Consider the following 14,411-nt stretch of genomic DNA (forward strand, 5'->3'; position numbering starts at 1 on the left):
AATTCCGACCTCAGTGATGGGTTTTCCCGATAAGCCTGAAGGACACACAAACACAGCTGTATGGACTCAGCTGAAGGTCAAAGGTCACTGTGAAACACCGCTCAAATTTATTATCCAGTCAGTCTCCCCTCCCCCTGAGGTGTTTGTTTGTTCTGTTGCACACCTGCGCTCTGGACAGCAACGTGTTTCTGAACTCGAGCAGAACATTTAACAGCTGTTTGTACCAGAGCAAACTTTATTGAAACAAACGTGCTTGTTGCAAACATCGTTGAACTCCTCTTAATCACTTCAGTGTTGAAGGTCGGCGCTGCACCACCCACAGCCCACTGATAGCGATGTTAGAGGTCAATAAGTCACGCGCCGCAGGGGTCACACATCCTTGGACTCAAAAACTTTATTAATTCGAGTCCCTGCTTCTCTGTCCCTTGTAGCCCCCAGCTTCAAGTGATGTCATCAGTCCCTATCAGCGTTCTCCTGATGAAGGGTGTGACCTCACCAGCAGCAGTAAACAGGAAGTTTATCATCAGCAACCAGCCTCATTTCCAACCCTTCCTTTCTGATTACTGCCTTTCTGTACGTTTGCTATTTAGCTTCCTGTTAAATCACGTGACCCACCTGTGTGAAAGCTGCTGTTACTGTCAATAAAGTTCACTCATTTAAAAGCCTGGCTGACTGTGATGAGATAGTATCGATCTGCATTTGGATCGATTAACTCCCGGCAGCCTGCCGAGCCTCGAGCTGTTCACGTCCGAGTATAAAAAAGTTTCAGGTCGAACAGGTCAGCTGACATTTGGCGAGTCAAACTGGTTTCAGTTCCAGCTGATCAGCTGACACAGGTGCATGTTCCTCTCTCAGGTGTACCTGAGTGTCTCGCTGCCTCCGTCCTAGGGCTGTTCGATATAATGATATATATCGGATGACGATATAAAAACGTCTATCGTTTCATTTTACGCTGTCGTTTGTTTCGTGGTGTCGCAAAATAAACTGTTTACAGCCATATTTGTTCATGGTTCTGATGTCACTGTAGTGGCTGTGTTCATTTATTAAAGTTCTCTCTTTCTCTTATATTTAATATAACCACACTACAGACGGACAAGCGCCTGTTTTTATGTGTTGTCGTTAGCAACAACGACGGTAACAGCATCGCGTGTCCGCTTGTTTATGTTCCACATAAACCTTTCACAATAAAGCTCAAGATCCTGTTGAGACTTTTCAAAATAAACTGAATCACATGAAAGAGCAGATTATTTACAGATGAGAATTTAAAAAAAGAGCCGCCAGGTGCTAAAAAAATAAAGCTTAGACTCAAACGTTAGAACAGGCTTTTCCCCGCAGCACGCCGTGTAATAAAAACTCACAAAGAAAACGGCGCCGTTACAACTTATGTCTAAAAATGTGTCGTTTCATGCATCAGTTAAAACACTGGACTCCAGCTACATGACGCCCAGCTGGAAACACTTCACGCAAGTCGAGATTCACAGAATTTACAGGAAATGTTACATTTTTGTGATTTATATCGTTGTCAGGACGACAGATGTCTTACATCGGGATATGAGATTTTGGTCATATGGCACAGCCCTACTCCGTCCTGTTTAAAGAAACATCGAACACAAAGTCAAACCGCTGCGCTGGGCTCAGTGTCACAGCCAGTTTGAACACAGATACACCTGGAAACTACGGGTACCTTACAGTGATGTCACAGACACAGTGATGATGTCAGAAAACTTTATTACTGTAGAGAATCACAGCAGGAAAAAAAGTGATGACACCACAGCTATATGTGATAACGCCCGCCCCCTCACACGAGAGCTGCAATGGAAAGCACCAATCGCTGACCAGAGTCACGTGACCAGCCTGCACAGCTTCTTCCAACAAAGCACTCTGGGAAACCGAGTCCCTCTTATGCCAACAAACCACGTTACAGGATGGAAGCCTGCAGGCCAGACAGGAAGTGAGTCTCTGTGATGTCAGCAGGTTTTAGAAAAACAAAAATGTGGTTAAAGGAAGTGACATCAGTCGTATTATAAAATAAAGTCTAATTTATGTTTAAAATACACCCCACACACTCTTCCATATAGTCCCGCCCCCTCATCTCTTCCACAATAAGCGAAACACTCGCAGCTCTAAATGCTGATTATTGATTGGTGACTGATCGGTTATTGATTAGAAGCTGAAACGTCTCACCACACCCTCTGTAGCCATATGAACTTTCACCTGATGAAACTGCTGAGGCCCCTTTCAGAGTCCTACATCCTGCTTCCTGCCACGTTAATCAAAGGGCGGGGCCAGCTACATCTGAAAGGGGCTTTAGGCTGTTGCTGACTGGCGATCAATGGTGGGTAGCGGCACTGCATGATGATGTCACAGAAAGGAAAAAAAGGCGTCAGCGACGACGGTTAGACAGATGAGATCGTGTGCGCTGATCAGCGATAAAGTGACTCCAGGAGAGAAGAAGAAGCATCATCGTCGTCATCATCATCACATCTGCAGGAGACACAGGTGAGACAGGCAGACCCAGACAGACCCACATACACATCACGTCACACGGTGCAGGTGACTCACCTGTACGGGAGATCTGTGCAGCCACTTCTCTTTGTCTCCGCCCACCTTCATGCAAGAGAACAAGTCACACATGGTGGGCAGCGCCACAGCGAGGCGTTCCTAAAGAGGAAACAAGAAGCAGTCAGGAAGCCGGAAGCGAGCAGCAACCAAACCACGTGTGTGTTCAGCTCCAGCTGTGCTCACCTGAGCTTGACTCCTCTTCCTCAGCAGCCACTTGTCCTCTTCCTCCTCCTCCTGGGGCGGCACTGCGGAATCGGGCGCTGGGCTCTTCCGTGGAAATAGCCACAGGTCCGTCTCCAGGGGGCTCTGGAAGAGAGACGAGGAGGAACCGTTCTCCTCCCGGCTCGCCTTCTCCTCCTCAGCTGCCACCCAGCCGGAGAGCGAGGAGGTGAAAGCCTGCAGAGGAGAGCTGGAGGGAGTGGAGCCGGTGCTGGGGTGGAGCCACGCCTCCAGGATGGCCTGAACCTGTCAATCAGTTGATCAATTAATCAATCACCTAATTCTTACTGAAGTGTCACAGCAGAGCTGACTCTGATCGGCTCTTACCTTCTGTTCCTGCTCTCGGTGGAAGGGTGTGGCCGTGGCGTCCTTGGCAGTGGGCGGGGTGTTCTTGGGGACGCCATTCTTGTCGCGGTCCTCCTGCTGCAGCAGCCAGCGGCTCAGCGCATCCTTGCCGCAGTTCTCCTCGCAGACGCAGGCCGAGTAGGCGGAGCAGAGCTCATTGGCGCGGCAGGTCTGCAGCGTCGGCGGCGTCTTCTGCAACCACACCTCCAGAGACGCTGGCATCGACACGGGGGCGGGAGAAGTGGGCGAGGTGGTGCCTGAGGTAGGCGTGGTCTTCAGGCACTTGAGCTTGCCGAGGTTTTCAATCTCCACTGCGCTGATGGTCTGACAGCACGACGAGCAGTCGCCGATTGAACGGCTCACTGGCGACAGCCAATCATTGGTTGACCAGCTTTCCTCAAATGGCTTAAAGACACGCTGCCAACGTTCGGCGTCCGACATGGTCTCCATGGCAGCAGTAGGCGGGGTAACAAGCCAGTCGTTCAGCTCCTCCTCCTCAGCTGCGGCGGACAGCTCCATTTCGTCGATCTTCTCGATGGAGAAGGAGGAGCTACAGCTGCTGACGCTTCTCTCCCGGTTGGGGGAGTGGTCTTGAATAAGCCACGCCTCCAAGTCCCTGAGCTGACCCCAGGCTTTCATGAAGTTCATGGAAGCCATCACGGGACAGGAAGTCTGTTACAGAAACAGGAAGTAAAGCAGGTGAGAGGCACGGCCTGAGGTCAGAGCCTGTTCTCAGGTAACACACCTTAGCGCTCACCTTACTCTCCTTCTGTGACAGCAGCCAATCCTGCGGGTCTGTGCTAGACTGATAGCCAATGGGAGCGAAGCTGTTGGCGGGTTGAGATTCTAGCAGCCAATTGCTCAGAGAGGAGGGCTCAGCCATCTGCTGAGAGGGAGACGCAATCAGCATCACCTTGCTTTCATCACTATCGCCATCACCACCAGGACGCAACTTACCTGCTTCTTCGCTGTGATTGGACAACTCTGCACCTGAGGTCTCAGGTGGGTGGAGCTCTGAGAGGATATACCCTCCACAAGCTGTAAACAGGAAGGAGAGAGAACACACCTGAAACATCCACTAACACAGTGTGTGTGTTACCTGTGTGTGTGTTACCTGTGTGTGTGTTACGTGTGTGTGTGTGTGTGTGTGTGTTACCTGTGTGTGTGTTACGTGTGTGTGTTACGTGTAGGGATGGGTACCGGTTCTGACATAAACGGTAGTAACCAGACCGAAAAGCAGCGCACATTTCGGTGCTTTATTTCGGTGCTTTATTTCCCTGAGCTGTGATACACTTTAGATTCTAGCCAATCATTTTACGTTTCCGAGGATAGTAGGCGGGGCCAGGTACGTACGTTCTTTTAGAGCAGAGCTACAGATTAAAAATGCCCAAGGCGAAGCGGTCAAAGTCTGGCTGTACTTCACAGCAAAAGATGCAAACTCAGCAGCAACAAGTGCTTTAAGCTGACACTGTGATACTGTCAAAGGAGGTAACACCTCGAATCTGATGAAACACCTGGCGACGCATAGCGTTTTTTTTAAAAGCCGAGAAATGCGCCGTATTTGATAGCTTGCTGCGAGACCTCACACCGAGCACATCTACTGCGGGTGTGGTGCCTGTTATCGGACCCGGAGTTAGCAACATCCCCCAAGAACCTAAAGAGGAGAGTCCTGGCCCCTAGCCCTGCCAGTGTAGCAGAAATGATGAGGATGATGATGCAGCAGCAGCCGTTCTTCTCTGCGTGAGTAGCTTCATGTTGTTCGTGTGTAATTTACATTGAGTAGGCTAACCACGTTATTACATTAATGCATGTAAGGTGAACTAGCAAACACCATCACAGCTACATGCGGCTGTCTTCTTGTTTGATGGCAGATGCTCCCTTCACCCTGGCCAAAAAGGCTAAAATGACCAAAGAAAAAGTGGAAAACAGCTAAACATGAGAGGATTTTGGACAAAGTTTGTGTTTTTCCATTGTTTAAGCACTGCTTCCAGCCAAGAGTGATACCATATATGCCCCATAGCTGCAGAAAAGGCTAATAACATTGTTATCTTTTTACAAAAACCAGCTGAACATGAGAGGTTTTTGGACCAATTGTGTGTTCTCCATTCTTTAAGCACCGTTTGAGCACCGGCACCGTTTCAAAAGTACCGGTTTGGCACCGGTATCGGATAAAACCTAAACAATACCCATCCCTGTGTGTGTGTGTTACCTGTGTGTGTGTGTGTGTGTTACCTGTGTGTGTGTGTGTTACCTGGGCGTTGATGCTGCCAAATGAGGTGATGGCCTGCTTCAGAGAGCGAGAGTCGGCATGGAAACTCAACTCAGGTGTTTCCTCTGGAGTGAGACTCAGAGAGGACAACCTGCACACACAGGAGAAGACAACAAGATCACATGACTGCACCGCACCTGACACACATGCCTACAGGTGAGAGTCTACAGGTAAAACCAGCTCAGTATGTCAGTAATCTGATTACATCAGCCTTTAGCACAGATGTAATCACATTAGACAGTGAAATCCTGACTGCATGCCTTAACTGAGGGTGTGCAGACTGGGACAGCTACGCCAACAGGTGAGAGCACCAGCAAGGATCAGACCACTCAGGTGTGAACGCGCCCACAAAGCTGTGTGTGTGCATGTGTTTGTGCGCCCGTACTTCTCCATGCAGCTGGTCAGCTGGTTGTTCAGGTCGTTGCTGCTGGAGCTCTGCAGCTGGTAGGCGATCACGTCAAACTGACCTCGGAGCTGCAGCACAGACACAGCACAGGTAAGCAGACAGGTAAACAAACAGTCAACACAGGTAAACAGGTCCCGCCCCCAGTTACCCGGTGCAGCTGGTGCAGCTGCTGTTGCAGAGTTTCCGTCTTCACTTGTTCGAGCAGCTCAATCTGACCCAGCAGCCACACCTCCCTGCAGCGCAGCGCCTCCTGCTGGCGGCTCACGCAGCTCTGCAACTCCGAGCGCACCTGAGGGGACGCACAGGTGAGACGTGTTAAGCAACACCTAAACGTGAAATGTTCAGTAACCAAACAGATTCTTCCAGAGAAAAACAAAAAAAACAACCAACAGGCGCTCATTTCTGCATCTTACACTTATTTTAAACCATGTGATGCCTGCAGGTGGGGAGGGAGGATATGGTCTCTATGGTCTGAAATCTGGGATCTCGGCTGCGCTTCACTGCAAATTCACTAAATGTTGTCCTTGGTGCGAGCTTCACCTTGCAGGCTCTGATACGTTTGCTCCTCTAAGTGCAAATTTCACCAGAAGTCTCCACTGACGATAAGTTAAACACAGTGACTCAGAGCGAGTCATTTCTGAGGTGATAGGTCAGCGTGTGTGTGTCCAGATTTATAGCTGTACAGTAAAAACAGGTGAACAAAGACACCTGAGGCTGAGGTTTAAACTGCTGCAGGCTAATCAGAGTCCTCCATGCCCACAGTGACCGTGAGCTCAGCCTTCAGAGAAGCAGTGAGGCTCCGCCCCTTCTCCCCAGCAGACAGATCGATCTAAAACACCGACAATGCCGTGAAGTAAGACTGGGCGATATGACCCAAAATTCATATCTCGATATTCTTTAGTTGGATGGTGATATACGATATACATCTCGATATTTTTTTAAAGTCAAAGTAAGAACAAAAAGAGTTCTTAGTCACAGCTGTGTCCCAGATGTCACACAGGCACTTTTATTAACCTGCAGAGCAGGTGTAGATGAAAAATTACTCAGAAATAAATGATCAGCATTTATTAAATAATAATTCTCCATAAATGAAATAAAACAATGTTGTTTTTGTGCATAACAAAAAGCTCACAACTGTGCAGTCAAAATGTAAACTAACAGACGCCGAGCACAATAACAAAGATTTCACAGCTGCTGCGCGACCGACAGCCTGAGTTTGAAATCCGCTTCGTAACCACGTCTCTTAACAGGTGCCGTCTTTGGTCCTTATACACACATAGTACGGTAACATTACGCTCAAGCAGAGTACGTATCACTCCGCGAGGCTCCTCGCAGCCGTAATGCTCCAACAATCCATCAGGCAGTGCGGCTCCGTAGCTTAGCAAAGTCGTACTAAAACATTTTTGACAGATTGCTGAGCGCCGTGTAGCACATAAAATCTGTTCGAGGTCAGTAAGCACAACCAGAATTCATACATAAGGCACACTGTCGATTTTTGAGAAAATTAAAGGATTTTAGGCGTCAACGCATTAGCCCGGTTAGCTCGTTAACGCCGTCCAGCCTCCACGCACAGGGCGATCCGCGGTAACAGATTTGCTCCGTTAATGCAGTTATGGCGTTAACGTCACGCTGACAGCACTAAAATAATCTCCAAATGTTTTCTTCTTACCGAGCAGCTGCCGTGTCCGTCCTGTCGTTGCCTGCAGGTGAAGCGATGGGGGAGTTGTGTTCAGTGAAGGAGAGGCGAGGCCGAGTAGAGACAAAAGTGGACCAAAGAGGCAAACTTGCAGCTCCACAAGTATAGTCATAACGTAACATAGACTATATCGATATAAACGATATTGTCATATCTCGTATAAAAATATATCGATACATTTAAAAACTCGATATATTGCCCAGTCCTAACGTGAAGCCTCGCAGCGCTGCGGACAGTCATGTGATCAGAGCGTAAACAAAGCTTTTTGTTAATAAAGTTTTTTCACACGGACGCGCGAGCTCCCCCTTCCTGTGGAGGTGGATCAGCTGACAGGTTAAAGTAAAACAGCCTGTCCTGTTGTTTCTGCTCAGTTTAAATAAAGTTTATCTCACAGAAAAAAACAAAACATCACGGAGCTGAGATCAATCCAACCCCGATAATGAAGCTGTGAGTCCCTAACCAACGAGCATGGACGCACACCTGAGCCGGAGCCTGAAGTTTTACCTGGAGATAAAGTATGAAGTCCAGCACGTCGCACTTCACTGCTCTCACCTCCTCTGAGCTCCTCTCACCTCCTCTGCAGGCTTTATAACCCACCTCGCCCTGACCCTCCTCTTCCTCTCCCTCACCTGTGGCTCAGCTGCAGACAAAGGCAGGATTTCAGGTGGTTTCAGCCTTGCCGAGTCAGCAGTGATGAAGATGATGATGGCTAACTGCAATTGGTTGGTCTCAACAGGTAAATCCTCAGGTGTTTAAAGCTCAAGTGATTCACGGTTTGATATGAAAAACAGGGGGCGTGGCACAGAGCCAGCTGAGTGGTCGCAGCAGTTTAGCAGGACAAGTGTTTCACCGTAAAATGATCTGAGTGTCAATAAAGTTTCAAGCAGCTCCGTTTGGTGGCAGGTAACTAACGCACTGATCAGGACAGCAGGTAGAAAACGTGTGGGCTGATCCAGGTTTCAGCAACGAGCTTCCTGTGAATCAGCTGACCTGCACTTCCTCCCATCTGCAGCGCAGCAGGAAAACATTTTACAAACTCACGTGAGCTTATCAGCAGTTCAGTTATTGATCACTGATCAATTGTTCTAATCCACAACTTGCTGGGCACAAACTTTATTGATCGACTGAACAGGAATCGTTTGGTTCAGTCTGCCAACGCATTTCCTGTGTCGTGGCATGTCGAACACATTTGTGCCGTTACTATCTGATCTGCTGAAAGGGCCTCTTCCTGTTCTTGCTTTAAAATAAATACCTTGGCTTGACTGCGCTGGTCATGTGACACTGGGGTTATCACGCCTTAAAGCACTTCCTGTTCAGAGAGAGGAGGCACTCACCTCTCTGGCATTCTCCCTCAGCTGCTGCTCCGCCTTCATCACGGCACCGATGGCATCCTCCAGCTGATCCTGGGCCTGCTGGCACTGCTTCAGGCCACTCACCGCCAGCACCTCCAGCGACATCCTGGACAGAAAACAGGAAGTGGAGACAGCACGGTGATTTCACTGAAATTGACGACTGACTTTAAAGTGTGCTCAGGATTAGAGCAGGGCGATATGACCAAAAATATTTATCACGACATACATTTGAAAATTTGCGATAACGATATAACTGACGATATAATCGACACGAGACAAAATACAACTCCACAACTTTATTAGTACAAAACAAACATCAATGTATTTCCACTTAAACAAGCAGCTGTTTTTTATCTGCATTAAAGTTATATAAACATGTAAGAGTTCGTAGCTCAGCAAAGTCGTACTGAAACATCTGACAGATTTTCGAGCGCCGTGCACATAAAATCGTTTCGAGGTCAGTAAACACAACCAGAGTTCATACATAAGGACACGGGATTATAAGGGGCTCTGTCGACTTTCAGAAAAATCAAAGGATGATTTTAAGTGCGCCGTATTTTCCAAACAACACGGTAATAACGACGGCCCGCTAGCATGCGCTACCAAAAATAGTGCTTTGTTGTGTATCTGACGGAGGAAAGCTAAACCAGTTCCACACCAGTGAAGCTGCAGCATTTTTACAAACCAGTTCTGGTTCATCGTTTCATTCAACGATCTGCTCTCGCCGCCATGCTTTTTCCGCCATGTGCGTTTTACCCAAATTTCATTTTCTTGTCGTTGCCCAACATTACACCGGTATTACCGTGAATGGTATGATATGGCCCAGCCCTTCTCAGGATTACACGCTTTAGGACCTCGCTTTATTTCTACACCATCATCTTCCTCGCTCGTGACCTCAGGGGGTAATAATAGCCGCCGCGGTCACACAGCGAGCTCTGCGGCTCCTCTGAGTCACTCACACAACAACAGTAAAGCTTTCCATAGAAGCTCCTCCTGTTCAATCAGCTGTTTGTGGACGCTGCAGCATTGTGTTCCATGATTGGTCAGAGGGTCGCGGCTCGCCACAAACCAATTAGATTAACCCATCACTAGCGCGCGCACACACACACACACACACACACACACGGAAGTAATGAAAGACACTAAAGCAGTGGTCTCCAACCCCCGGGCTGGTCCGTGAGTCGTTTGGTTTTTATCGTTAACTCGGTGTCCCTGGGTCTTTTCCCGTGTGTTATGATCTTCTTTTTTCGGTAGCGGTACTGGCTTTATTTTGTTGTATTTATCCACGACACCTTAAAGGCTGGTCCGTGAAAATATTGTCAGATATAAACCGGTCCATGGCACAAAAAAGGTACTAAAGTACTTTAAATAGCCCTATGAAGTACTTTACAGGAATACTCTGTTTGGCATTATTAGTACAAAGTACATGCATTCCTGAGCATGTGCAGAAACCCTCCACAGTGAACTGTTAATCAGCTGTTAGAGGGGGTGGGGTCTCAGGGTGCAGCAGTGTCTTAGTATCAGCTGTAAACAGACGCTTGTCTGCAGCTGATAACCCTCACTGTGTGACCTTTGACCCCAGCTCAACTCTCACCCACTTCCTGTGTGATAATCAGCTGATCAGCAGAACACAGGCTAACAGCTGGTACTGATCATTTCTCATCAGCGTTAACTTTTCCTTCACAACACGTCTGAACTTCATATGGAAACTCAGTTACTGACATAACTTATTAAAAGCTGAAGGAAACACGCCGGATCAAAGCCTGTGTGTGTAATAATGTGTAACACCTGTGGGCTTAGCTGACTGACATTATGATATAGAACCTGTTACATCCAGACTTTATTTATGACCTGGCAGGTGAACTAAAGAACTATGAACGAGACCGACTAGTTCCTGATATTTACCATCAATAACGACTGATGGTTGAGGAAGCGAGCTCTATTTTTAGAGCAGTGCTGGAATTTATTTCTTTGTCTGCAGAAAAAATAAATCCCCTGAGGAAGTTTCTCTCACACACACACACACACACACACACACACACACACACGCTCTCATTTCTTCTACTGTAAATCAACCGCATGCCTGAACCTGCAGGTACTGACTTGATTGATCAGTTAATGCAGTCAGAACACTGACAGTCTGTCACCAGTGAAATGAAAATGACTGCATTATAGGGATTGATTTTGTGGTGTCAGCGCTCCTGCAGGCTGTAAATACAACACCAGCTCTCCGTGCACTCTACCAGCACCAACAGGGCCTCCTGCTGCTTTCAGCAGCTCCTTTAGGAATAAGAAAAAAAACTAAAATGTCAACATGGGAAGCTTTTCTTCGTCACCTGTCACATAAATGAAACTGACACGCAGTTAAAGGGCGCCTCGAGGAACCAACTCATAAGAAAATACACAATTTCTCCGTCAATTACGAATGCAGCACAAGTCCGTCTCTTTCGGTTCCTGTTTTATAACCACCGCCTCATGCAGAGTGGAATACAGTCGGTAAACCGCGGGGTTTTACCTGATGCTGACTCAGTGTCGGTAAAACTGCAGGGGTAAAGCTCCGTTTCAGCCGCAGGGAGTCTCGCTCAGAGCCGGCGTTTCTGGTGTTTTCCTCCACAGCTCACGGGAGGAGGAGCCACAGCCCTCCATTACTGCCTGCCGGCCGGCACGTACACATTAAGCTACAGAGCGGAGGCTTGGAGGCTAAGCCAATGGAGGAACAGTTCTACGAGGGCGTGGTTTAGAGAGAACCCAGTCTTACCACTGGGTAACCACTAGTCGAGGGGCTGGCGAGGGGCCCCCGCTTCGGGTCCAGAGCAGGGAGGGGCCGGCCGGGGGCACCGAGGCGGATCCGCTGAACACATTCCAAAGGCCGAGATAAAGCGACGATGGGGTCGCTGAGTGCAGCTGATATCCGTGACATATTAACCACCGGCAGCGTGACACAGCGCAGCCAAAGTCCGGAGAATATTGTGTGCCGCGCAATAATCTGCACAGCTGACACAACAGCCGCACACACTCTTCCCTCTGTTGCACCTTCTTTGGTTAAATTAAGTACTTCCAGGGTGACTTTAGGACGACGTTTTGTAACAACTGGTAAGCATCAGCGTGTTTGGGTTAAGCCGAATTACAGAGTGGATCCCAGAAATACATATTATGTAAAAACGAATTTCATACAAAGTAAAACAAGCGAACGGAGCAGCATTTTAACACATTAAATTAAAAAGGATGACCTCTGACCCCTCCGAGTTTATTTTTAACATTTCGGAACGAGGTTACAGTGTTCCGGCTAACGCGGCTAGCGTATGTGGCGCCTTTAACCTTCGACAGAAATTATACCGAACCGCGGCAACAACACAGTTTAATCAGAGTCACACAATCAACCAGCTTCTCTCGGGCTGAGACTCTAACTGCGTGTTTAAAGGATCACCGAGGAGCTAACGGCTAACAGCTCCTCGGGGAGCCGCTCCGAGCTCCGCGTGTCGCCGCACTCACCTGGAACCTTTACCGTGGACTCTCCCTTTCGATATCATTAATGATCCGCTCGGTTCGGCAACACGACAGCCAGAACAACGGTCCGGAAAATGAAGCCAATGTCACCACCGCGTCAAGGAACAAGAACCACAGAGGGCGGAGAAGTGTCGCGAGAAATAGCAAACTATCGTGCAGCGTGAGGCTGCCCCCTGCTGGTGAGACTAGGACACAGCCGGTAACTGTAGCCCTCTGACATTATAGTCCAAAGGTACTGAACTAACATCGGAAAAGGTCCACTTTGAGAAAATGCCTTGAAGCGCAGGTCTTTTGGATGTCCCTCCATCTGCAGTCATGTCACGACTTTGCAATACTGAATCTCGATTAGCCACAGATCCTGACAAAGCCGTTCATACAGAGATCAGATCTTAAAGTTAGAGCAAGCTAGTTATGTGGCTAAACTCAGCTCTGAGGGGATTGACGATGGCAAAGACGCCTGGTACATTTCTCATCACGTGATAAGTCACAACAATAAAGATCGCATAGTCTTTGATTTCTCTTTCACATTTCAAGGCCAATGTCTAAATAAGTACCTGTTACCGGGGCCGATCCTTGGGCCAACACTTCTTGGTGTTCTGTTGTGTTTTAGGCAGCGTTCAGCAGACTTATCCCCGCACTTAGCTACTCAGTCACAGACTTGATTCTTTCTGCTGCCTGTACACCACTGATATAACATTTGAGCATATGTAACAGGGTCATAAATCACATATTGTTATAATTACACAAAATGTGTTCTAAACCCCCAAACTGCTCCTTTTATACCTGACTTTTAGGACCTCCAAGCCTGTAGTTATGTTCATTATCAGTTAGAGCCCCTCCTCATTCTTTTCTTCTTCTTCTTTGGTGCAATCCTATAAATACAATGTACCCCTTTTGCCTCTCCCCTTTTCTACAATTCCCCTGTGGGAGAGGTGGGTGTAATTTCTTTCCCAACACTGTAAAACACACATATAACGCTGAAGATAGGGTTCATGCTGATTGGAGCTGGCTTAGCCCTGGTTTATCGGAGAAATAAGAGAGCGGAACTGGCTGTTCAAACCCCCACAAGGCTGCCCGCTGGAATCGAAATGGAACGAGGCGCGACCTCTCACAACGAACGTAATATGGTCAACACCTTGGAGACGCTTGCAGCTGCTGTGAAGGCTCAAAACAACACCATTGAGCGTATGAGGGGAAACATCAGAGAGAGGCCTGCTCAGAATGAGACCCTTGAGCGACAGTTGGAAAACATCACGGAACGGATCACTGCAGTTGTGAGGTCTCAGAATCAAAAGAACAATAACACCATGGAACAGAAGTTTGATACCATCATGGGGAGGATCGCGGCTCTCCAACGGGAGATCAAGAGACCAGTCGGACTGTTAAAGAGCAGCCTGAAAATTCTCCTGGGCTGCTCGCATGGAAATTAACAAAACCAACATAAACATTGCGGATCCCCATCACGGCGCCAGCTGCAGGCCCAAGGCTGGAGCCGAACAATCACTCCCTGATAACGACTGTGTTACGGCTATTCTTCCCATCCCATGCAAGGACACCTGGATTGGCTGGAGGACTGTTTACTTAGCCTGATAGGCCGAAGGGCACTGTCTCAGCTGAACTATGGACACGCACACACATACACTTACACTGATACACACTCATCCCCCCTCCCTTTCCAAACGCCTTCGATGCTTGTCTCCTCCTGGGAAAGATGGCGGTCGACTGGACCAGCACAGATGCTGCAGGACCGGATGCGCTGCCTACACCGGCTCTCTCACCCTTTACCCGCCCCTGTTGCTTGTCTTGTGTTTCTATGGTGTGTTGATAGTCATGTGCTTTTTGTGCTGAGGTGTTTTTTCTGTTATCAAACTGTTCTCCCACTAGGAGCTCAGTCTGAGTGGAGTTTTTTTTTCTCCTCCTCTTACCTCATGTAGTGTATTTTCGTTGTTTTTTTCCTATCAGCTGACCTCTCTGACATGTCTGCCCAATGTGATGTTTGTGTAAAGTTGGTCAGAAGGTTCCTTTGTAAGTGCACATGCGCCATTAGCGTGCTGC

At 48.2% G+C, this 14,411-nt stretch overlaps 1 protein-coding gene across 4 annotated transcripts; it reads right to left on the bottom strand.

The window, feature by feature from the left end:
• Window positions 1-1,711: 1,711 nt before the first annotated feature.
• Window positions 1,712-12,500, bottom strand: ncoa4 (nuclear receptor coactivator 4). Of its 4 annotated transcripts, none has more exons than XM_005951340.2 (11): window positions 12,342-12,500; window positions 8,832-8,955; window positions 5,950-6,090; window positions 5,781-5,869; window positions 5,378-5,486; window positions 4,084-4,164; window positions 3,884-4,009; window positions 3,109-3,798; window positions 2,746-3,027; window positions 2,563-2,661; window positions 1,712-2,484 (listed from the first exon to the last, which is right to left on the bottom strand). In XM_005951340.2, exons 1-11 carry the CDS (start codon window positions 12,377-12,379, stop codon window positions 2,479-2,481), a joined length of 1,785 nt encoding a protein of 594 aa, XP_005951402.1. In that variant the 5' UTR covers window positions 12,380-12,500; the 3' UTR covers window positions 1,712-2,478. The 4 variants fall into 4 exon arrangements, with proteins under 4 accessions (XP_005951402.1, XP_005951401.1, XP_005951403.1 ...); XM_005951339.2 differs by having other exon boundaries at window positions 3,884-4,012; XM_005951341.3 differs by lacking the exon at window positions 12,342-12,500 and adding an exon at window positions 11,365-12,317 and having other exon boundaries at window positions 3,884-4,012.
• Window positions 12,501-14,411: the final 1,911 nt, after the last annotated feature.

This window comes from Haplochromis burtoni, unplaced genomic scaffold (assembly GCF_018398535.1).
Source record: "Haplochromis burtoni strain Fernald_Lab_line unplaced genomic scaffold, NCSU_Asbu1 Contig_938, whole genome shotgun sequence".
Taxonomy (NCBI): Eukaryota; Metazoa; Chordata; class Actinopteri; order Cichliformes; family Cichlidae; genus Haplochromis; species Haplochromis burtoni.